The sequence below is a fragment of the Psammomys obesus genome, unplaced genomic scaffold (assembly GCF_907164565.1).
Source record: "Psammomys obesus unplaced genomic scaffold, mPsaObe1.curated_primary_1811, whole genome shotgun sequence".
Classification (NCBI taxonomy): domain Eukaryota; kingdom Metazoa; phylum Chordata; class Mammalia; order Rodentia; family Muridae; genus Psammomys; species Psammomys obesus.
Genome location: NW_026596131.1, coordinates 13105532 through 13130449, shown reverse-complemented (window position 1 = coordinate 13130449; position 24918 = coordinate 13105532). Strand labels below are relative to the sequence as shown.

Below are 24918 nucleotides of genomic sequence, written 5' to 3'. Positions count from 1 at the left end.
AGGGCTCTCCCCTACGCTGACCACATCCAAACTCCAGAATGTGACCGTGTCCCTTAGGGTGAGCTGACCATCACAACAGACATGGAAGACCTGTCCACAGCTCTGTTCTACGACACTGTACCTGACATGTGGGTGGCCCGGGCCTACCCCTCCATGATGGGCTTAGCAGCCTGGTACGCCGACCTGCTGCTACGGATCAGGGTAAGTTGCAGAACCCTAGGCCCTCTAGGAACCTGTGTGCCACACCTCAGAGGCCCCGCCAGCCACCGCCACTGAAGAAGTGGGAAGGCCTGGGCCAGCCCCTCAGATGTCTGCTTATGTAGGCATGACTTCCCAAGGGGGGAAACAGCAGAAGAGAAGTGAACGCCAGAAGCTCAGGGGAGCCCCTCAGGAAGCCCTATCTGTACAGCAAACACAAAGCCTGCTTCTGGGCCCCGGGTTCCTGCCCAGGGTTGAGCCATCCCCTCACAGAATGCTGTAGGCTCTCGTGTGAGGCCAGCCAAGACCCCTCCCCATCCCTAGTCTGCACCCTCAGAGGTTCCTGTTTCGTTCTAGGAGCTGGAAGCCTGGACAACAGACTTCGTCCTGCCCACCACTGTGTGGCTGGCTGGGTTCTTCAACCCACAGTCGTTTCTCACTGCCATCATGCAGTCCATGGCCAGGAAAAACGAGTGGCCCCTGGACAAGATGTGTCTGTCTGTGGAGGTGACCAAGAAGAGCCGGGAGGACATGACGGCTCCTCCCCGAGAGGGCTCCTACGTGTACGGCCTCTTCATGGAAGGTAACACCTTCTGTCTGGGAAGGGTCGGGAGCCACTACCACCACACTGCCAAGGAGGCGGGGTGGGCTTAGAGCCACACCGAGCCCTACCAGGGACTGGCGGGAGGAGGCTGGGAAGACTGCTGGGATTCCGTGAGTGGCAAGTTCCCAGGCCAGTGAGAAAATCCCATCTCAAACAAGGCAAAACCTTCAGGATGTGGTGTGCAGGGTGTGGTAGAGCACACCCTTAACCCCAGCACTTGGGAGGCAGAGGCAGGTGGGTCTCCTGAGTTTGAGGCCAGTGTGGTCTACCAAGCGAGTTCCAGGACACCCAGGGCTACACAGAAAAATTGTCTCAAACTCCACCCCCCTTCCAAAAATACCAAACCTCTACTCAGCCAGCAGACCGAGGAGTGCGGCAGCTCCAGGCATGTGGGCTGACCCTCAGCCGGGATCCCACCTCTGCCAGCACTCCTACTGAGGTTCCCCCAGGCAAAGGCTTCAAGGGGGAAGACTGGCCAGGCTGCCCACCAAGCCAGGAAGGCAGAAGGGGGAAAGGTACCTGTTAGAATCCACTTTCCAGCCAGGCAGAAGCACAAGAAGGCTGTTTTCTCAGCATCACTCCAACCAGTTCCACGTGTGCTATGTCCAAACAGACCTCCTAAGGTTCATGCCCCCTTTCCCCACATCAACTGAAACAATACAAAGCAGCCATTCTCCATGTTTATTGATTCGAATGCCACACAGGACACATGACACCACTGGATACATAGGATGAGGGGAGACAGCAGTTTGCTTAAGGACAAGGACAGATAGATAACTGATTCCCTATGTACATGAGGGTAGACGTTACACATGAAAGGTCAGGAAGGAGTATTGTTGGAGTCTTCAGCTGCGGTCAGTGTCTCTGCCACTGACATTTTAGCAGGCGGAGATGAAGCTCTGAAAAGATGCAGCCTCACAGCCACTATGGCAGCATGACTCCAAGTGCTCAGTGCATGCCTCTGTTTGGCACTCTTAGACCCTGGCACCTGGCCTGAAGTCTTCAGGGCTCCCGGTTAGCTGGCCCATCTCTGAAAAGATTGGAGGCTGGAGGCCAGGCCTCTCTCCTTACGGGTGCCTCCCTTATTCACAGTCAGCCTCCCTAAGGCGCCCAGACTACCCAGCTACATTGTCCCCACAGGAGCTCGCTGGGACACCCAGACCGGAGTTATTGCTGAAGCAAGGCTGAAGGATCTGACCCCAGTCATGCCCGTCATCTTCATCAAGGCCATTCCTGTGGACCGAATGGAGACCAAGAACATCTATGAATGTCCCGTGTACAAGACGCGCATCCGAGGACCCACCTATGTCTGGACTTTTAACCTGAAGACCAAAGAGAAGGCAGCCAAGTGGATCCTGGCAGCAGTGGCGCTGCTCCTGCAGGCGTAGCTGCTCCTGCAGCAGGCCCAGACTGCAGCCCGGCCCTGCTTGGGTCCTAGCAGGAAACTAGCCTTGACACTGTCACTTCTTAGAGAAAGTGCCAGTTTTTTGACTTCTTAAAAACTGGACTATGTGGAGGGCAGAGGTGGGTGAAACAGATTAAAACAATTGCAGTCACTGTGCCAGTCTGAGTCCGTTCGATGCCTGACATCATCCAGGGCCTAACACAGACAGCAGTGAAGCCTGATTCCCAACAGTTAGGAGCACACGTCCTGAGAATCAACCACTGAATCTGACTTCCAGAGAGCCCATCTCATGCAAGCAGTAGGTACTGCACACAAAGCGCCTCAGCAAGCAAGCCTGTTGTAACTTCAACGTCTTCCTCCCCAACCTCTGTCCCAGAACTGCAAAGAGCAAACCATGACACAGGCGCCAGCCACCCTTTCCCACTGAAGCCACTTCACAGACACAGTGAGGAAGAGACTGTTGCCACATGCTGTGCTCCGGGTGAGGGGTTTCTCCTGCCTGCAGTGAGGCAAGCAGCACCCTCTTTCCGGGCCCAGGCCTGGGATTCTTTTCTGTTCCACTCCCCCGACCCCTCGGCCCATACTCCACACTTCTTGCAGGTATGGCCCTATGAATACTCCACACCAACTATGGGTGCCTGCAAGGGCTACTCGGTGGTGTTTTCCCACCTGACACAAACACACCTGGGAGCCCAGCATAGCCAGCAGCAGTTTGTAACACTTTTCAGCAGCCCTCTTCACCCGGGAGGCACCTGCCCCAGGTTATCATGGGCAGACAGGTGGGCTGAAGCCTTGCTCACTGGCTGGCTGAGAAATGTGTTTGCATGAGAACCATGAGCAGGAAAGAGAAGGAAACCAGGCTTCACAGACTGGCAGCACTGACGGACATGTAGCAGGATGGCCCGGCAGGAGGTGGGGAGGAAGACAAGAGGGTGATCGGAAGCAGCCAGCAAAGCCTGTAACTCCAGCAAAGGGGCTTCCTGTGGAACAAGGCCCCACTTTCCAGGTTTCTAAGACTTTGAAAGCAAAGAAGTAGGACACTGTCCACACCAGCTTGTCTGATCTTCTGTGAAGGTACACGTCACTGAAGGACAGTCACCTAAGGAAAGAGGCCCTGGCACCTGAGCCCCAACCAGGGACAGAGGGAACCTAACTAACCCTGGGGACCAAGGAAGGACAGGAGTTTCAAGAAACCCGAGCTGTGGGGAAGTGCCTTCCACTGGCCAGGAGGGGTCACTGCAGTTCCTCAGATTGCACAGCCAGACGCTCCCAGCACCTTGTTCCAATCCCTCATAATAAAATGAGTTTTTCCAATTTTGCCTTTGAAGCCTGAAATAAACCAGTAATTTATTCCACACATACAAATTGTGGGTAGCTGACAAAATTATCTCCAAACTTCCGAAAGGCCAAGCTACCTGTAGGGATCTGGAACAAAGTGCTAGAGTCAGAATTAGGGCCCAGATCTGGGAGAGCCTCCCAGGATTCCCAAAAGGCCTGAGCAGTGACAAAGGGAGCAGACGGTTACTTAGCCCAGCGCTGCTTACTCTGCCTGCAGAAGTGCAGGAATGTAGATGCTGTGTAAGCCAGCCTCTGCAGACAGAAACCCAGTCAGATCCTTGCAGTTCCTATGCTGCTGTCAGGTGGCCTTGGGCCACAGTCCTGGCTAAGGCTAGGTGTTCCTGACTCTGGAACCCCACCTGCTACAGCCAAGCGGTGGTGGCAAGACGCCGGCCACAGATGTTTCGATCTCAACAGAAGTGCCAGCACTGCTGTGGGGCTCCCCCATGGCTGTTCTTTGCACACCAGGCTGTACTGGCAGCAACTTCCAGGCTTCCTCCCAGAGACCCTGGGGAGCACAGGATTGTCGAGCAGGCTTCTGTTAGTACACAGGACGTGTGCACTTGAGGTGACCTGCTGCGAGTAGGTACCCCAAATGTGAACCAGCACATATAAGCCAAAGACCTGACCAGGCGTGGTGGCGCAAATTTAACGCAAGCAGCCAGTTGGATTTCTCTGAGTTCAAGGCCAGCCTGGTCTATAAAGAATGAGTTCTAGAGCAGCCAGGACTACACACAGAAACCCTGCCTTGAAAAGAAAACAAAAACAAAAACAAAAACAAAAACAAAAACAAAAACAAAAACTCAGCACCAGCAGCTTTGGATCGCATGTCAAACCAAAAAACACTAAAATGAGCCAGGTACAAGTGGTGCATGCTAGTAATCCCAGCACTTGAGGAGCTGAGGCAAAAGGATCACCATGAGTTCAAAGTCAGCCTGGGCTTATTTCACTGGGTTTACATCATCTGGTTAGGAATTAATCTGTATAAATTATTATGCTGGTTGGAGCCACCTCAAGGGAGAAATTGTGTGTACTTGGGTTCAGAGACATGAATGTGTGTCATCAGGACAGAGCAGTTGCTAGAGAGGGAGGTGGGGTGAGCGGCACATGGCTGATGCCTGAGAGCTATTTCACTCTGAATTTGTATGATATTGGTTTGGGTTTGTTGGGTTTTGTTTTGGTTTTTTGAGATAAGGTTTCTCTGTGTAATTTCCCTGGCTATCCTGAAACTCTGTAGACCAGGCTGGCCTCAATCCACTTGTCTCTGCCTTCCAAGTGCTGGGATTAAAGATGTGTGCCTCCATGCCCAGATGATAAAAAGATTTTTGATAAATGATTGTTGTTAGGCCTGGTGATCCATGCCTTTAATCCCAGCACTTGGGAGGCAGAGGCAGGTGGATCTTTTGAGTTCCAGGCCAGCCAAGGCTACACAGAGAAACCCTGTCTCAAAAAAACAAAACAAACAAATGAAGTGTTGGGCCAGGTGGGGTGGTGCAGCCCTTTAGTTCCAGCAGTCCTAGGCAGAGGCAGGTGGATCTCTGTGAGCTCCTGGCCAGCCAGGGCTAGTGAGACCTTGTCTCAAAGTAAATAAATAAAGTGAAAATGAAGAAGGAGCAGGAGAAGCAAGGACCCAGAGACAGAGCCCTTGGCCCTCAAGGTTGCACCATGCATCCAGAGACCCCATGGCTCACAGTGGCCAGCACAGCAGGGCAGCTCAAGCACAGCTGCCATATGCTCCAATGCTCAGGCTCCTGGGCAGGCGGCATGGATCCCGTGACCAATGGGAACATCCAACTGCCTCTCCAATATCACACTAACCTGCTGCATGTCGGAGACAGTCATCCACTGTGTTGTGCTCTGTTCCATCGCATACATGCATGAATGAACGCACACGCACGACCACAGCTCGCTCTAGAACAGCCCTTCCACCCATGCGTGCCACCTCCCACAGGGCCACACCATGCTCAGCAGAGAGCAGGGAAGGAAAGAACCCCCACCGTGCCCTCACTCCAGGGCCTCCCTAGACACCTGAGCAGGGAGATCGGAAGGGGACAGGTGCTGCTGGCCACACTGCACGCAGGTGGCCCAGGCCGGGAACAAACTGCAACATTCAGTACCTGCTTCAAAACTGCCCTCCACAACCATAAAACTATGCTCTGTGCCGTTTGGAAGGAAGCAGTGGACAGACCAGGCCATGGGGTCCCCTCAAAGACACCATCACGGAACACCTCTGACCTACTCTGAGTGCCCAATCTGAAATACCTGCCTGTGCTCAGAAGAAGTTCTTGATCAGCGGGGTCACCATCTTCACCCATAGCTTCACCTGCCGACCCGGCTGCTCGAAGGTGGAAGAGGACACCACACCCGACCGCAGGTAGAGCTGCTCTTGTTCCTGAGGAAGACAAAGGGACAGTCAGGCCCTGACTCCCAGACCACCACCTGGCACACCAGCGCTGCCCACAGGCCAGTCTGAGATGGCATCCACACGGATTCCTGAGGACTTCCGCCAAGGCGCTCCATCTCTGCACATCGCTGATTTGGCTGAAGAATTATAGCTGGTGGGAAAACTATTTTAGATGTTTACCCCTCGTGAAATAAATTAGCATAAATTAAAGTAACAAGAAACAGGGGTCTGGTGTGGGGTGTCAGGGGTAGTAGTAGCCCAGCAAGTACACAGCCCTGAGTTCCATCACCAACAGACAAAGTCTTTTAAACACGGCGGTTTCCCCTCTAGTAAACTGCAGGTCACTCTGTGCTGTTAGTATCAGCCAGTGCGACTGATGAAAAGTGACACTCGCCAGAACTTATATCCCAGGAAAGCCACTCCGCTCTCACCCACACACTGAGATCTTCAGTCACTTGTGGTGGCCACGTTTACCAACTAAATATCCAACATTAGCCTCTAAATTAACCCGATGACACAGCAATGTCACAGAGGAAAGTGACGAAGTGGCAGAACTAGACGCGAGACATACATGCACCATGCGGCTAGCCCCTCCGCTCCATGGCCACCACAGGCACTCCAGGCCCTGAGCCCAGCGGTGGAGCATGCATGCTGGTGTAGGTCTGCGTCTCTCCTTTCAGTGCTGTCAACTGGGCCTGCAGCATGCGTGCTCCGTGAGCGCTCCACCACCCAGCCACGGTTCCAGTTGCCCATGTCTTTAAACCTCTGAGACAGGATCTCGCTAAGCTACCTAGGCTGACCATGAACGGGCAGTCCTTCTGTGTCAGCTTCCATAGCTTAGCTGGGATTACAGGCCCGAACCATCTGTCCTGCCTCTCACACATACTTTATATATATATATGTATGTGCACACAGATATGGGTGCATGCAGTGCACATGAAGCCAGAAGAAGGGCATTCCCTGGAGCTGACGTTACAGGCAGTTGGGAGCCTCCAGATGTGGGTGCTGGGTCCTCCACAGGAGCAGAACACACTCTCATCTCTAGCCCAGTCTCACAGACTTTTCAATTAGGGTTATTTAAAATATCTAACATAATTGTAAATATTATGTAATCGGTGCCATGTCTAACGTTTGATTTCACTTGTCAGGGAACAAAAGACAAAGCCTGAGCACATCTAAGTCAGACAGCAGCTGCCCTAAGTATTTCCCATCCACAGCAGCTGGCTCCTTGGATGTAGTACATCCAGGGTGGAAGGCTGGGAGTCGGGCTCTCCACAGGCTCCCAGAACAAAGACCGAACAATCCAAGTGAGCTCCGTGAAGACCGTTTCTTCTGTCACACAGTGTTTAGAAGATGCAGAAGATACACGCGGACTGGCGGGTGGCTGCTGGTAGACACCCGCTCCCGACTCCTGCAAGTTGCCTCTGACCTCTGCACCACACTGTGGCACGCATGCATGGGCACACAGGGTGGTAACAAGAAAACTAACATGGATAAGCTTGCTTCCAAGCGTGCTAGGCTGTATGACTGTACCATGTAGGCAGCATGTTGGTACCTTACCAATGCTGTCCTCTTATGCCCTCCCACGCTGGCAGAGGTTCCCCTGAGCAGTGGGAGCCACACTGACTCCCGTGCCGAGGGTCACAGCTTGGTGAGCAGCGGCACGCATAGGAGGCCCTGACAGAACTTCACAGGGCCTCATCCCACACAGGAAGGGCCAGACTCCTCAGCAGTTCCCCGAAGCAGCACAGTGAGACGATGCCACACCTGAGACCCTGCACGGGTACCACAGGCTTTGCTCACACAGAGGTGACCCAGGGCCCGGCTTCACCTCTCGTGCACCTTCCCCAAACTTGTGACCTTCACCACCAAGGCAGCATCCTGAGGCCTCTGTCCACAGCAAACTTTCAAACTCTGTCCCCACAGTGGCTCCCCCATCACGACAGTTCCGGCACGTCATGGATACCCGTCTACCCTTCTAAGGGCTGTGCCTGCAGAGGAGCCAGCTCTGGTCTGGGGGAGGGGACTGGTCTGCAAGTTTCCACAGACCCAGCTCTGCTCTTTAGTAAACACTCAGCCAGGATCTCAATTAGATTACCAGAAACGCTTCGGTGTCCTCACAGACGCCACGACAGGGATGGAGAAGGAAGTCAGCTGGTAGAGGTCACAGCGCTGTGCCAGGAGTCTGTCTTAGGTCACAAGTGGAAAGCTGTGTTCTCTGAACAAAACCAGGAAGCTTTCAGTTTTTATTGTTTGCTCTACAAGAGGGGGACTCAGGCTTCTGATAAAAATATCTTCCATTTTCAAGGCTTGATATACAGACAGGGCCCTTCCCTGGGTCCCAAGAGAACTCTAGCAGACCTTCTGAGCACAGGGACCACAAGCCGAGGCTGGGCATGCGCAGCAGCGCATGGCACTCAGCAGCAGACACTGAAGGGTAAGGAGGCCCGATGCAGGCCTGAAAGAGTATGAAGCAAATGGACCCATCTGGAAGCACATTTCTACAGACCCTGAATCAATACACCGTCAGGGTGGAAGCACTCCAGCAGCATGAGCTGCCACCTTCCCACCATCCAAAGCCCCTGGGAGGCAGGTTTGGGATGAAAATATCCCAAGTATGTCATCTGAAAAATCACTCAACCACAAGCAGCCTGTCCTTCCTCAGGATCCAGGATGTGGGTTTAGCTCCCCATCTCGGGAAGCGGAGCCTGGTCAGTACTAGGACCCAGGGCACGTGCTTGCCCAGGTCTCCCCAGAACTCATCCTGGCTGGGCCAGCATCACTAACAGCTCTCTCCATGGACCTCTGCACACACAGCTTCTGCACCAGTGAGAACAGTCCAGGAGACCCCACTGTCCTGAGCCGCAAGCTCAACCCGTCCCCAGAGCCTGGCTCCAAGGCCAGCACTTGCTCTGTCATGAGAAGCCCTGAGCTTGAGAGCTTCCCCAGTCATTTGCCATAAGCCTTTCTCAGAAGGAAATCTGCTAGCACACCCAGTCACCCCACTGGCCACAGAGCATGGCTGTTGCTCTGACTTCCTCTTGCCCAGTCACAAAGCCCTTACTGGCACTTGGCCCTCAGTGACAAGGTTCCCAGGCACAGTAGCAGCTCCAAAGAACAAAGCAATGGCCACTTCCTCACACATCAGCAAGGCTCTGAGAGTTCGGTAGCTGTGATTCTCAAACACCGAAATCTAAAAGGCAGTATGCCGGCTGGCGGAGCGCGTACATAAAGAGCTTGACCCCCAAAAGCCTGAGACACCAGTTCGCTCTCTAAGTCCACAGTAAGAGAATCACTCTATAAACTGACCTCTAACTTTCACACAGGTACCATGCCACATGCACATCCCATTCACGCATATCTCACCCACATATGATATATTCAGTTAAAAATAGTCAAGATAGGCCGAGGGTGGCACACACCTGTGATCCCAGCACTCAGGGAGGCACAAGCAGGGGGATCTCTGTGAGTCTCAGGCCAGTCTGATCTACAAGGCAAGTCCAGGACAGCCAAGAATACCCAGAGAACCCTTGTCTGGAAAAACCACACACAAAAATATCAAAATAAAAGCCAATGGGTGGGGCTCCTGAGGCCTGCCTGGGAACAAGGGTCTAACCACACAGGGGCTCCTATATAGGGCACAAGCTTCCAAGAGCACAGAGCAGAACAATTCACAGCATAGCATGTGTGAGTCCTGAGCTTTCTGTTGCCTGCTCCACAGGGAGGGCCAAAGCCACTACCAACCCTGGGATTCCCTATCACTGGACCCCATTCTGCAATACCCACGCCCCAGTGAAGAAATGGTGGCCTCTCTAGCACAGAAAGAGAGAAAGTCCCCAGGTGAGGTCAAAAGTCTCTCTTAGACCTGAGGGACACAGGGTCTCTCTCACTCTGCTGAGTCTCATTTACTGTTGTAACTGAGACTCCGGTGAGGTCAACAGTGACAGCACCGACTGCACCCCACGTACCAAAGAACCCCCACCACTTCAACCCACCTGATGGAGCTGCTGCTGCAGGGCTCGGCTCTCCGTCACGATGGCAATCTGGGCCTCCAGGTCCCGGTGAACTGACCTGTACCCAAAATTAGGAGAGCCAATCAGCGTGAGGCAGGGCAGGCTGCTCCCTGCCAGGTACAGCCAGAGGCCTGCAGGAAAAGGAAACGTGCAGACAGGAAGTGAGCTCAGCATCTGCCAGGTCTTCACCACACACTGTCTCAACCTAGGAGGAAAGCAGCCCACAGGGGCGACATAAGGCGGCTGGCCAAACCAGGCTCCCTCCTGCCTGCTCCTGCCAGGGTATTCCAGGCCGCTGAGTGCAAGGCCGTTCTGCTCTCTGCCACTTCTGCTGTGGGCCATGTCCCTAGCAGAGGGCTAACTCCTTGGGGTCTTCTCTGACACCTCTGGCCCTAACTGCTCCCTAGGCTCCTCTCCAGAGGCCACTATATCCCCAACTCTTTCACTGGCCTGAAGCATCTGCTGGCAAACTGCAGCTCAAGGTCCCTGCAGGCCAGAACCTGCTATCCCTCTCCTGGGAGCCCAGAACAAGCAGGCAAGTGGGCTCTGGCCTACCTAGCCAGCAGGGGTGGCTATCACGTGGGTATGGTAGACACATTTGGTAGGACCAGGTCTGCCTGCACACAAGCTGTCCACCTTTTCTTCTTCAGCACACCCAGGAGTTCACCTGTCTCGCTAGTTACCATCTGTACCACACAGAGGAACACTGCTGCTGGTGGGTACCAGAGGGCACTGTGCCACAGAAGCTTCCATATCACACTACAAAGGGGGACATCTGCCATGTCACACTACACGGGGGGGGGGGGCATTTCTGTAATGAAGGTCATGGGTTCTAGCAGAATCATAAGTACCACCAGCTACGCCCACAGCAGGTCCCATTCTGCACCCTTTTCCATGCTCTCAAGCTCCAAGGCTTCCCAGCCTAGCCTACCAAGAACTAGTCCTGAGCACCCTCCCCAGGCCTAGCCTTGCTTCTACCCTTCTCCTCACTAGCCAGAGAAGGCTTATCGGGGAAACCCACCCAGTTCCAGGGAGATGGAGCACTCAAAGGCCTCCACAGGCCTGCACTGGGCCAGCTCCCTGCAGCCTCCACCTCAGCTCCTCCATCAACAGGACGCTCACAGAGGCCCATAGACATCATGGACACGGTGGCCTGTGTGTGACACACATGCTGCTACGCCAGAAGATGGCTTCCCTTCCACATGTCCACATAGCACAGACTTTACAAGAACACCTTGGGCAAGAGCTGACAAGGGCTGCTGCTTACTCCTGTAGCTAGTGTGCTGCCCTAGAAGGCCACATCAAAGCCCACTGCCTGCTCTATCAGCAGGCCTCTACTTACACAGTAAATCAAGGGGCCAGAGAGACAGGTGTCCCTCCACACCCGCTTGCTGGCAGCTCTGCTCCAGACGACTCGCCCTACCCAGGGACCCAGGCTCTGTCTGCTCTCCCACACCTCTGGCTTTTCATGTACTTAAGCTTCCCTCTGTCCCCACCTCAGCTTTCTCTAGGTCATGGAACTGGGATAAAGAAGCCGAGACAGAAATCCTAGAAGTCTCAGAAGACAGAGCATCCCTTCCACTTGCCACCGTGGGGACCGTTGCCTCTGCTTCCCACATTGGATCTGCTTGGTAGCCACCTTCCTGATCCTGCTCAAAGAAGGAAGAGGGACACCTCACACCCCACCACGGTGGGCCAGGCTGATTTCCATATCTGAACAGTAAGATTTTCTTCTAGCACTCACTCCCTAAGCACCAAACCCTGAGGCACTATGACCCTGTGGGAAAGCTAAGACCACCGCTCCCTCCACTCCTCCTCACACAGCTAGGCTGACCATCCAGTGCCTACCATCACCAACCCCAAGCTCCTAGGCTGACCTTCATGTGGACCCTCTCTAGAGACATTTCTAACCTACTGTTAAGCCCCAGCTCCTCACCCCAGAGCCTGACCCGTGACCTTAATGTGTCCCTCATTCCAGGAACCAGCAAGAAAGACAAGTCCAAGAAGGAAAAGAGGTTTGGGGAGTGGACAGGGAAAAGGCTATTCCTAGCCAAGAAAAATACTATAGCACTGAATACCAGGGACATCTAGGGACAGGAAGCCACTGCAGCCACTACTGGCCTTGACACTCACCACAATATGCAAAGCTAGCATAACACAATGACGGGGACTCAGGGCCCAGAGACCCTTTCGGCCTGAGGCCTGGGAATGCCCTACCTAGTGGCCCTACAGTCTTGTTCCTCAATCAAGATGAAACTGGAAGCTGAGGGTGTGGCTCAGTTGGCAGAGTGCTGGCCTACTCTGCAGAAGGAAGGCCTGGGTTTGATCTCAGCATACAGTGGGAGTCCAGCACTCAGGAGGCGGAGGCAGGAGGATCCGAATATCAAAGTCAAGACAAACAAGGAAAAAAACACAATACTGAGAGTTGCTTCTCTCCTTCCACCTTTACGTGGTCCTGGGGATAGAGCTCGGGTCATCAGGCTTGCACAAGCATCCCTGCCTCTGAGTCATCTTGCCAGCGCCTACAAACCAAGCTCAGGGCCAGCCCGAGATACAAAAGACCCTGACTCAAAAAAAGCTGAAAAGCAGCTTGAGCATGGTGGCACATACCTGCAGCCCCTGCCCTCAATTTCATGTTTGGGACCACTCTGAGCTATAGATTCAAGTTGCAGGCTAGCTGGGGCTAGGCCTATAATCCCAAAACTTACAAAATGGGTAAAATAGGAATGGATGTTCAAGGTCAGATTCCCTCAGCTACATCAAGAGTTCACAGCCAGCCTAGGCTGCAAAAGACAATGTGCAAGCACGCACACACGCTCAGACTGAGAGACTAGCCAAAGAGAGACAGATGAAGCACTGCCCATGTTTTGGGCAGTGGTCACTGCTGCTGAGTCCAGGAAGCCTGTGAGGCCAGCATGCCAGGACTCTCCTCATTTAGGTTCCAAATCAGGAGCTCTACCCACTGGCTGGTGCCCTGGAGACTCATCTCCCTCCCTTGGTTGGGCCCTTAGCGTGCCCAGCAGCTGCAGCTGCCTCTACATGCACCCCTCTGCGTACGCAGGGGAGGCTCTGAGGGCAGGAGGAGGAAGCACATTTCCAGCACGGGGCCTGTAAAGCAGTCATCAAGCCCCAATTCCTAACCCCAAAGCCTGACCTTTGTGCTCAACACCTCTATAATTCCAGGAACCACTGACCTGGGGAAGGGAAGTGTTTTGGGGAGCAGTCTGGGGCTAGGGTGTTTTGCAGCCAAGGGGAAACTCAATAGTCCTGAGCCCCAGAGAACAGGGAGGTCAATGCAGCTACTGCCATGCCTGGAACACTAGAGGGTGACCCAGACTCAGAGGCCAAGTAACCCTGCTGTCTCCTCACTCTGTCTATTCAAAAGGGAGCCACCTTACCAGGTGTGGTGGCTCACACCTGCAATCTGAATACTCAGGAGGCTAGGGAAGGATTCTTTTCATTTGGTTTGGTTTTTCAAGACAGGGTTTCCTTGTGTAGCCTTGGCTGTCCTGAACTTTGTCGACCAGGCTGGCCTCGAACTCACAGTGATCAGCCTGTCTCTACCTCCCCAAGTGCTCAGAGTAAAGGTGTGCACCAGCACACCAGGCTTTTTAAATCAAAGGCCTGTCTGGGCTGCAGAATGAGACCGTGTCAAAAACAAGTGAGGCCACATATCCATCCTTTTCTAGGTACCTTATACCTCACAAAACAGAGGCCTCCAGCACTTTCAGACGGGCTCTGGCAACCCTCTTCCCTGGCACAGACTGTACTTCCACTGCATTCAGCAATGCAAGCGGAAGCCTGAGGACTTCACTGTCCCATCTGCCCTGGACAGGCATGATGTGCCCTCGTCACTCAGGCCTCTGCACTGCGAGACCCTCCCTGAGCCAGACCCCTACCAGTGTGGACCCCTTCTGTTTAGGGTTTTCGCCTGCCACAATCTGTACAGGCCCCTCTTCCAGCTCCGTGCTTCCACGGTCCATGCAAGGCACACGGGTGCCACAGCAATACAACAAATAACCCTAAGAGCCAATCAGGAGCTCTGCACTTGCAGGGCAATCTTTTCTGAGGACCTCTCAGACACATGAGCTCCCAGACCCTCTCAAAGCCCCAGTGTTCTGTGAGACCCTCCAGTCTCTGAGGTCCCAGAAGACATCACAGATCTCCCACAGATGAGCACCAGTCCTCTATTCTGGTGTCAGAGGGATTCTGAGGCCTCAGGACTGGAGTCTGCTGCTTGAGGTAGCCACGTGCACCACACAGCCCCCACTACCCCAAAATACATCTGCTGATTCCAGGTCACAGTCACCCCACATGGAGCCCAGGTGAACAGGGTGGGGCTGCCAGGCTGCCTCATCAGCTCACCTTCAGGCAAGATGCCAACCAGCCTGTCGGGAAGACAATAAAAATAATGGCATCCTGTCAGTCATTAACAGATTCCATCTACAGAGCGGGAAGTCTTTTAATCCAAAGATCCCTGACCACACAAAGGGTTTTGTTAATCTAGAACACTTCATCCAAAAGAAATCAATATGCTCAGTCCTTTCCAATCTTCCACAAAGGTTCCTTCACCTCTTCCAACCCCCCATCCTCTGCTGAGCCTGTGGCCCTGGCAGATGGACAGAGCAGCTTAGTACACAGAGACCACGGGTGTGGACCCTGCCCGACAGGGCTGCTAGCTCTCAGGGCAGAACAGGCACAAGACTGACACATGTCTTGCTCAGGGCAAGAAGTCAAAGTGATGGCCTGAACAACCCCACAGGCTTCACCATGGGGCAGAGCTGAGCCACAACTGACTTCACACTTGTGCCTCACACCCAGGTGCGGCTAAAGCTACCCCTTGGGCACCAAGGTAAGCATGGGGGAGCTCCACACAGACTCCTCCGGACTAACACCTGTCCCTAACACCCATGTTCCAGGCTCCACCAGGACCAGGTGGGTCGCCAGTGAACCCACAGTACCTGCCAGGCAAATCCACTGACAATCTGAGATGCACTGATACTCTCCCAGCCCTAGAGCCCTGTCCCACTATACCTACAGGCCATGCCAGAGACCAGCAAACGCCAGCCAGTGGCCCAGCCTGCTCCCGAGGCCTCTCCCCAGGCGAGGACAGAGCTGTCTTTCAGCAGAGGCACAGCAACAGAGCTTCAGACAGACAGCTTAGGATGGACACCTAGGAGTTCACAAGCGTTTGGCTTCCTGATGGTGGGAGAGCAAGACATACGCAGTAGAAATTATACTCCAGACAGGGCGGGGAGGCGAGGCTCTGCAGTGCTGGGGATGGAACCTGCCTGCACCTGAATGTGGGCAAAGACGCCAGCTCTGAGCTCTCCCCAAGCCTCTCACCTTTCTACTATGGACAGGGACCCCTCACCCCTAACGGCAGCACAGGTCACAGTGCTCTTGGCTGGTGAGAGGAAGTGCCATGCTCCACAGCACTCTGTGTGACTTAGCTACCACCACTGTGAGCTGAGACGCTTTGTGTGCAGGTGATGAGGCCAGAGCATCCATCCGGGGATCCCAGGCATCTCCTGTGTGCACACCAGGCATCCACTGCTCAGAGCCTCCTCCCAGGGAGCCCTCACTGCCTGTGGGCTGCTGGTCACTTACACACACCCGCCAGGTGAACTGCTGCTGCTCTCTCCAGACAATACTGTGCCATAATCCCATTCTACAGAAGGTTCTACCGAAGTTCTGTGACCCACGCTTCTAGGAGCCATTTCCAAAAACATCTGCGTAAGAACTCAATGGATAAGCCATGCTACAAAAGAAGAGTCCAAAGCCTGCATCCAGACACTGGGCAACCCCTGGAAAATAAAGAGTGTTAAGATGTCAGCAAGGCCTGTGACTGACATGAACTCTATCAGGGTGCAATGAAATTCCCTGCAAGGCAGCAGCGAGTAATCATGTACTGCTGTTGTTTAGGCAGGTCTCACCATCCACTCCAGGCTAGCCTTGATCCCTACTTTTGCCCCCACTGCTGGAGTCACAAAGTTGCACAGAGCCCACCAGCAAAGACTACAGAGCAAACCACAGCCTTCCAGAGCTCTGCAAGGAAGCTGCAAGGCCCCACAGTGCTGCTGCTGCCCTTCACCCGAGGCTTTTTGGGATCAGGAAGAGTTGAGACCAGAGCTTGTCCTATAGGAGCTTGGCAAGAGAACCCCGGTACATGGTAATCAGCAGGAGTTTTCCAGGGGCCCAAAATAGACACAAACAAACAGGCCCACGTCCTGTATGCAGCACAGGCCCTGAAGGAAATGGTCCACCAACCATCAAAACCCACAAGCTCCCTGTGGACACAGGCTGCTGGAACTGTCAGCAGGTGTTCCAAAAAAGGCTGTGACCTACAACAGCAGCCACTGAACAGGAAAGGGTGCTGGCCTTTCACCTTGGCAGAGTAACCTCTGACCTCCGGTTCCTGGCTCTAGGGCAAGAACTCTACTCAGAAGAAACTGCTTCAAGCCAGCTGAAATCTCAACACCGAGGAGGATCAGAAGTTCAAGGTCATCCTCAGTTACACAACAAGTAGCTCAGGTCACATTAAGAACCTTATTTCGGAACCAAATTTTCAACATCTACCCCCACTTAGCTCTACCATCCCTTCCTCCTTCCCGCTTCTTACACTCACACATACACACTCACTTACTCACTCGCTCACTCACACTCTAAGATCCAGTTATCAGGCTCTCCATGCCTTCCCACTAATCCAGCACTCACAGGTGGCAGGGTCCCACCCACACTAGGACAAGCAGAAGGGAGGAAGGAAGCGAGGGAGGGAGGAAGGGAGGGAGGGAGGGAAGGAAGGAGCAGAGGCCAAGAGCACAGTCCAGGAAAAGGTGAGGCGAGACACACTGGAAAAGCCAGTTGGGTGTACCTGGGGAGTCAACACACACACATGCACATTTATTAGTGAGGCTTCAGGGGAACACCCGCAGCACAGCAGTCACATCTGAGACCCAGCCTCCCATGCTGCAGGCTGGCTAGGTCCTGAGGCCACAGTGTGTGCCTGGAGAGGCATGTGCTCTGACCTGCCTATAGCTGTGAAGAGACCTATGAACTGCAAGGCTCTCCAAAGCTCTGGCTTCACCCAGCTGCTCAGCTCTCCCCTCCATGCCCCACCCTTGGGCTCTTCTATCATTCCCAGAAGGAACTAGGCCAAGCTGAAAAGACTTTCCACACACACCCTCTGGCCAGCTCTACCTGCCGGGAGATACCTGACCACAGGCTTCACTTGGCCCACGTGGTTAAGATGAGGCAGTTGCTTCCCACATAAACTACGCTGCATGCCTGGGCAAGAATGAGGGAGTCCATGTACAAGCAGGGCCTGCTAGGCAGGCAACCCACTTCACCATTCCCTGCTGGATTCCCAGTTCTTAAGGGGAGGAGCCAAAGTCTCTGGGGTGTTATGTCCTGTTAGGGCTGATGGCGCTCAGACAGAGGTAGAGGACTCAAGGAATGCACAAGGCGCTAGAACACACTCCAGCACCACAAAATGTAAATAAAGCAAAGCTCAGTGCCCTGGGTCGGTGCGAAAAGACGTTTGCCACCAAGCCTCAAACCTAACTGTGATTGATGGAATTCACCTGTTAGAAGGAGACAACTCATCCCCACCACTGTCTTCTAACCTTTATAAACATGCCACGGCATGTGCAAACTCTGCCAACACACACAAATAAATGTCAAAACAAAGCAAAAAAAGTAAAATAAAACTACCACGTTAAACTTGGTTCTGCTCTCGAGAGCAAGGGACTTCATTACTTCTTAAACTATATCCCCACTAGCCAAGCATGGTAGCGAACACCTTTAACTGCGGCACTAAGGTGACGGCACGTGATCTTTATGATTTCCAGACGAGCCTGGGCTACAAAGAGTTGCAGACCAGTCAGGGTTACAGAGTGACCCTGTCTCAAGCAGCAGCAGCAACAACAAAGTAATCCCCACAGAAAATACTGGTTCCAGAGAGCAAAAAAAGTCCCACCTGAGGAGGCAGATCTCTCAGATGTCAAGAGCCAGACATGTGCTCAGAGGCCAGGCACAGCAACTCTGTGCACTAGCTGGAGAGGCCAGAAGAACCCAGGGCTCCCCAGATACTGTCCATACCTCTGCAGACACAAGAGCAGCCTGGGGGGTAAGGTGTTCTTCAGGCACAGCCACCCTAAAGTGGGCAGCAGAAGGGTGCTTCAGCTGGGCTGCTCTCCTTAGAGTAAATACCCACACACACAGTCTTCACCACAGGGCTGCATGGGAGACCCAGAGCACAGCTCAGCAGAGTACACCTGGCCAGCCCTGGCGCCACCTCAGAACCGCAGAGAAAAAGCTAAAGTCTGTATGACTTCCACTATGTAAGGGCTATACACTGAACATGCACCCTCCATCTTCTAGGGTATAGGGAAAAAAGCAGAGAAACTGGCAAACAGGAAGAGAATACATCAAAATGAGGACAGGACAGCAGAAATAGGCTATTCACAACAAAGCAGCCATCTGTATTAAGTCCTCTGCACAGCAGGTAGACATACGCCTGAGGCGGAACAAGCCTTCCACATCCCTTTGTGTTTCTTTCGGCAAACAGCCGCCGAAGGACAGAGCACTAAATTTAGGTCATAGCAGAAGTAAACGTCTTGGGATTGGTCCCCAGCACCAGAGGCAGGGAAAGAAAACCACCAAATAATTTCCATTTTTAAAGTTTTGTTCACATAAAGGGGAAGTATTCTGCACAATCAAAACCTAAGCAGGACATAGGCTGACCGGGAAGTCCCAACATGGGCAGCTGGGAGGATAAACCAGGGCAGGGCCCTCTCCCACATGTAGACACAAACACCCAGCCCCTGTGAACCAGGAATGTGGAGCTTCCCACTGTGTGGAGGGCCTGCTGACCAGCCACCACGTACCTTTGGCATGAAAGGTCCAGCCCCTGCGCCAGTATTCCTGAAGCTGGACCCGATCCTGCTGCCCCAGGCTACACACTTCACTGTAGAACTGTCGCTCAATGTGCACATAAGCAGCTGGGATGGCACCGGCCACTCCCTTGGCCCCAAAGAAGCCATTCACTTCTGGTGAGGCTAGAAGGATCTGGTACTCGGCTCGCGTGCCCAGCACCAGGTCCATGTAAGCCTGGGTCAGGTTGAAGTAGCCAGTGGTGAGGAAGACCTTGGCTCCACGCTCAGCTTCCGTCAACAGGGTCTCGGTGACTATCTCATCAATCTGAATCTCGAAGGGCTTCATCTGGATCAGTGGGTAAATCCAAGTGTCAGGCACTGGCCTCCGATCACCAGCAGCTGCAGCCTCTTCCTGCCTCAGCAGAGAGTCACTGTGGAAGGTCTGGGCGTGCAGCATCTGCTGCCGGGTCCTGGCTGAGTGGATCACGTCCATGACCCGCTTGTTGGCCGCTCTGCAGTACGCAGCCCGGTCGCCTACAGAAGACAGAGAGAGGAGAGAGAACATGGAGAACCAGGAGTAGAGCTGCACACCTGTAATCCCAGCACTGGGAGGATCAGGAGGTGAAGGTCATCCTTGGCTACACAGTGAGTCCAGAGCCAGCCTGAGCTAAAAACCAGCTAAAAAAGCATGGAGACTGTTGGCTCAAGGCACGCACTGTGTGCCTTTAAGTGTAAATGACAGAGCACAGACTAAGCTCAAGAAGCAAGGGAGGCAGCGGCCAACAAGGGCCTGCCCACACAACCCATGCAAGCAGACACGGCAGGCATGACACAGGTAATTCCAGCTATTGAAAACTCAAAACAAAGCCAGACGGGTGGTGCAGGCCAAAGTGAGTGCAGGACAGCCAAGGCTACACAGAGAAACCCTGTCTCGGAAACTAAAAGAAAAAAAACCCTCATAAACAGAGAGACGTGGGGTGTCAAACCCCAGCTTGTGGTGGCCACGACGGGCCTGAGCTGCACCTCTGTGGTGGCTGTTTGGTAGGCATTCTGTGTAATTCTGTAAGAAAGGTTATTTAGGGTTGGAGAGATGGCTCAGAGGTTAAGAACACTGGCTGTTCTTCCAGAGGTCCTGAGTTCAATTCCTAGCAACCACATGGTGGCTCATAACCATCTATATTGAGATCTGGTGCCCTCTTCTGGTGTGCAGACATACATGCAGGCAGAATGCTGTATAAATAATAAATAAATCTTTAAAAAAAAAAAAAAAGGTTATATAAAGAAAAAGCATGTCAGGTGTGGTGGTAGCTGGTTAGCACATGGGAGGATAATGTCAAGGCCAACACGAGCTCCTTGAGACTGTCTCAAAAGAAATTTTAAAAGTACATGCAGATGAATTACAAAAAAGCACATATGTTCACATGAAGAACAAAGAAAAAACACACAGCACAGAAGGCACACTGCAGGCAAGCATGGTCACCATGTGCAGAAGCCCTGAGGGCAGGCTCTGCAGGGGCCCGTACGGACAAGACACATGCTGCAGACACACTGGAGACAAAGACATGCTGCTCAGGTGCTGTCACTAGACAAGAAAAGCTGGAAAGCGACAGCTCCTGCTGTCTGGGGCAAGAGCAGAGCAACACTGCCGTATGAGGCAGGGGAGCAGAGTCATCCAAGTCCAGAAGCAGAAGGTCAGCATGAAGACTCAGACAGCAGGTCTTGGCAAGGCTGCTCAGAGAGCACGGCAGCACGAAGCAGGGCTTTGTGGGTCACCACACTCCCACACTGTTTGCACTGAGGACAGGGACAGACCCTTGGGTGCCTCTTAGGGCTGGACTAAGAACAGAAAAGATACCAGTGTGCAAGGAATCCACCCTGCCAGAGAGAGTAGCAGCCAGACACCAAGCAAAATGTCCCTGTTCCTGCCCCTGCCCCAAACATGACACATCTCAGCCATCCCTAAACACAGGTACTGGTCGTGCCTGCCCTGGCAGAGCATGTCAGGGCTCAGTCTCCAAGCTTAAAATATATACTGTCTGGGGACCAAAAGACAAATCTAAGGATACACAGAGGGAAGGAAACTCTCCACAGAATGTTTAACTGAGGCACAGTTTACCCAGTAAGCATTCCTGGAGTGGACTACAGCATGGCTAAGCGGTCCTGGCTCCCTGACACCAGGCAGGGTTGTCATTAGGAAGACCACAGAACATGAGGAGCTTTTCTCCTCACAAGGTCCAGGTTTCACCCCTTCCCCAAGTAGTCCCTAAGCTGTGGGGACGGTTGCACACTCAGCAGTAGCCCTGTAAGAAGCCACCGCCACAGGAATCACAGGAATGCAAGTGCCCAGAAATGCTGCACGTGGGCTTGCCTGCAGCAGAGCTGAGCTCTCCCACTGCACTTTCCAAGCAGGAGGCCACAGACCTCAAGGAGGCTGCTATGATGGAAGATTTGGGGAAGAGGCTGAGGTGGGGGGTGGTCACTGGGCAGCCTGCTTCCTGTAAGAACAGGGCAGTCTCCTTGCCCACCCGCCCAACATGCAGGACCTGAGCTCAAACTCCCACCATCCCAGGCTGGCCCTTGCTTACAGACATGGAAGAGGCAGCAGTTGACACCTACCGGCCTCGACCCCATTTCCCAGCCCTCGTCAGGTAACAGGCCCTCTGTCCTTGAGTGCGCAGGCAGCAGAAACTGCGGGAGGGGCCTACCTTTGTAAGGGTGCACCATCCCGTCGACAACCTGCACCGTGTCATCGCCCTGCAGCTGCAGGGACACGTCCCCCACCGCATCCACCAGCTCTGTGAAGAAGTCTGCGATCTCAGCACAGTCTTGCAGGAACACATAGCGGTCCTGACGGTTGGTGAAGTAGGAGTCACTCAGGTTTGCACTGGAGAGGGAGAATCAGATGAGGATGCAGCCAAGACTGTGTGCGGCCTACTGCCAGGCCTTGGGGTGGGTGGGTGAAGAATGACCAGAGCATCCACTGAGCGCCTGGCATGTGCAGGACACCAGCCAGGATGACACTGAGTAACAGGAAGACAAGAGACAGCACCCACAAAAGAAGCCAGAGATCAGGCACTGTATCCACACAGCTGTCTCTCAGTGATGTCACAGCCCACAGACCTGAGCGCCCATCGCTCATTGTGTGATTCCCGGGCCCTGTCCAGCAGTTAGGGGTCCTCCCTGATTACTCTCCTCACATGAAGTGAGGCGCACAGTCGCAAGGTCACCATGAGGAACAGTGAAATGATGGCGCTGAGGCTCAGCAGAGCATTCAGTGCTAGTACTGAGTGGTGGCTGCTCTTCCAAACAGCCTTTCCAAGGATGGGCCACTACATGGCAAATGCCATTGCAAGCAGCAGCTTCTCTAAGGACACAGGGGATAGACTGGCCTTGGCCCTTCCGCTGGGCTCCCAGCTAGAGAGCATGACAGAGCGCTCACCCACTCAGAATGACGTTGTTGTCAAAGAGGTACACCTTGATGTGCTGGAGGCCGATGGTCTCGTTGAAGCGCTCGGGGATAAGGAGCCGGAGGAGTCCACGGAGGTTCGGCGTGTGGAACAGGGAGACGCGTACACGCTCTGGAAACCTCTGCAGGAGTGGGAGCAGCATAGTGCGAGAGTTCTTCCTACCTGCACGTGAGGGGCAGAGGAAACACCAGAGACTTATTCCTACCTGAAAGAGGCTGTCCTGACTGCCGGGCAGACCACCTCCCTGGGAGCCTCACTTTTCCTGGGCAGTCTAGCAAAGCTGCTGCTCCTGACCATGCCAATCACACTCCAGGGGAGAGTGGTACTCAGCCACACTAGCTCCCCTCCTTCTGGTAACTCCATCGACTGCCTCCTGGGGTGACACTCCCGCTCCATGCCCTGACCTCTCACCCGACTCCAGAAGAAAACCATCAGACTGCGGCAGACTGACAACATTCCCTCAGATCTATCTCCTCCACAGCCTGCAACAGTTACTCAGGAACTGTGGCCTGAGTCTCAGGGAGGGAAGCAGACTGACTTCCAAAAAACAGGTGTGCCCAGAACTTAGCCTCAGGCACTAGGAGCGGCGGACTCCCCAGGTCCCCTAGACCCCGCACCCTCAAACAAAGCCTTCAAATGAAGCAAGCCCAAAGGAAGCAGGGCCAGGAGACAGACCCTCAGGAGCTGACTCAAGAAAGCTCTTTTTCTGCCCTACACCATTCCAAGCTGGGCTACCAGAGAGCCGGCTGCTGCAGAAGGAATGGTGACTGGAACAAACAGGCAGCCCTGGGCAGGTCCTCAAACCAATGTACAGAGAGAAGTGCGGAGCGCCCACCTCTTGAGCCCCGAGTGAAGTCCAAGAGAATGGAGACCTTGAGGTCCGAGGGAAACTTTGCTTGTAACGACTTCTGTAGGGAGCTCTCCAGACAATCCACCTACAAGAGAAAAAATCAAAGAAAAAGCAGTGAGACCAAAGGGCTGTCTGTGCACCTGAGAGAGCAATCAGCTCACTACCCTACCTGGAAACACAGAGCCACTCTCCCCGAGGGCTTAGCCACCACACTCCCTCTCCAGCCTGGGCCCCAAGAAGCCTGGGCTACACTGTGCGCAACACACTGTGTACCTGGGTCTCAGCCTCCAAGAAACCAACCCTCACATCTCCACAAACATTCTCTGACAGACACAGCACCAGGGCCCTCCCTGCTGGGGTACTAGGTGGGCATCTGCTGAAGCTGAATAAATCTGAGGTACGGCCTGCCTATGGTTTAGACATTACATCCCTTTCCCATGAGAGATAAGCTTCCCAAGCTGGCAGCTGACAGGATGATTGGGAAAGAGTGGGAGGCCTCCTTGCTCTAAGTAAAAAACATGGGGAGTCCTCAAGCTAGCCTACCTTTTTCCCCTTGTTCCACACACCAATGCCTGCATCCCTTCCTAGCTCCTACCCACCAGTTTCTAACTATAATAAATCAAGAAAAACATATACCACAGGCAATATTTCTTCCATCTCTCCAAGAAAAACATGCCTAGGGACAGGACAGATAAGCCATGTTCACAGGCTCCAACCCCATCCAGGCACAGCCAGCCAGCATCTCTGGACATACTGAGTGGCTTTAGCTCCTCCCAGCCCTGTCTTCTCCACCAAAAGAAACAGCTACGGCATGTCAGTCCATCCAGGTACAACAAGGCTGGCCAAGCCCTGGCACCCAATGCCAGCCTTGGCAAACCCAGCAGCTAGCCAGACAACCCTAGCTGCATTTGGGATCATCTGCCTAGGACACAGTCAGAAAACGTTTTCAAAAAGGGCTATGGAGTAAATATTTCAGGTTCTGTGAGCCAGAGATGGTCTCTGTCAGGATGACTCAGTTGTGTGGCTGTCACAGAAGATGACACGCCCCACTGCAGCTGTAAGCTGTACTGTCACAGGAGAGGAGGAGTGCGGCCACACCCCTACAAGTGTACTGGCAGGGAAACATCCTGCACCTCCTTTGGGTTTCTTCCAGTCTCCTGGAAACTGGGTGCCATTCTTCAGAAACTAGACAAGAGCGGGCCATCAACCTGATACAGCCTCTGAGTTACAGCCAGGTGGAGCAGCCCAGAGAGCCCTGTAAGGCTGGGGTGGTACTGGCCAGCACCTAACTGGGCCTCCTATCCCATCTTCATGCACTACTAACACACATACATCTAGAGGTCAGCTATGACACTGTGAAGCTGGCTCCAGCGGCTGCTGGGACCATCTGCCCCTACGCCTTACCAGTTCTTGTTCCAAAGGTCCCGTCCCCAAGTACAGCGATGCCATCACAACTCGCCTCTTGGCTATTTGTATCTGCCCCTGGAAGAGGAGAAACAACTCCACATTATATTCCGTTTTCACAGCCCACTTGGAGGCAGATCACACTTAAGCTGAACAGCTCCACATCTTCACGTAACACCCCAATGTGCCCAGCACAGACACAGACACTTCCCAAAGGACCCTCAACCCTATGTCAAAACATTTATTCTGCAAAGCAAGGCACAGTCTAATCCAACAACCAAATACAATACAACCACTCATGGGTGAAGATCATGTGTGTGTGTGTGTGTGTGTGTGTGTGTGTGTGTGTGTGTGTGTGT

At 53.6% G+C, this 24918-nt stretch overlaps 2 protein-coding genes across 3 annotated transcripts in view; one reads left to right on the top strand and one right to left on the bottom strand.

The window, feature by feature from the left end:
- The window catches only part of Dnah17 (dynein axonemal heavy chain 17), a 96470-nt gene extending 94280 nt beyond the window's left edge, over window positions 1–2190 (top strand). The window contains exons 78-80 of the mRNA XM_055592467.1: window positions 58–201; window positions 556–781; window positions 1943–2190. Coding sequence (XP_055448442.1) covers window positions 58–201; window positions 556–781; window positions 1943–2190 — 618 coding nt within the window. The remainder of the gene's footprint in view (window positions 1–57; window positions 202–555; window positions 782–1942) is intronic.
- Window positions 1971–24918, bottom strand: part of Pgs1 (phosphatidylglycerophosphate synthase 1) — a 36402-nt gene continuing 13454 nt past the window's right edge. Inside the window, exons 3-10 of one of the 2 annotated variants that reach the window (XM_055592358.1) lie at window positions 24560–24637; window positions 23141–23240; window positions 22278–22467; window positions 21544–21722; window positions 18851–19372; window positions 9945–10093; window positions 5808–5937; window positions 1971–2035 (exon numbers count right to left, since the gene is read on the bottom strand). In XM_055592358.1, coding sequence (XP_055448333.1) covers window positions 5818–5937; window positions 9945–10093; window positions 18851–19372; window positions 21544–21722; window positions 22278–22467; window positions 23141–23240; window positions 24560–24637 — 1338 coding nt within the window. In that variant the 3' untranslated portion in view covers window positions 1971–2035; window positions 5808–5817. The remainder of the gene's footprint in view (window positions 2036–5807; window positions 5938–9944; window positions 10094–18850; window positions 19373–21543; window positions 21723–22277; window positions 22468–23140; window positions 23241–24559; window positions 24638–24918) is intronic. The other variant, XM_055592359.1, reaches the window with a different exon arrangement.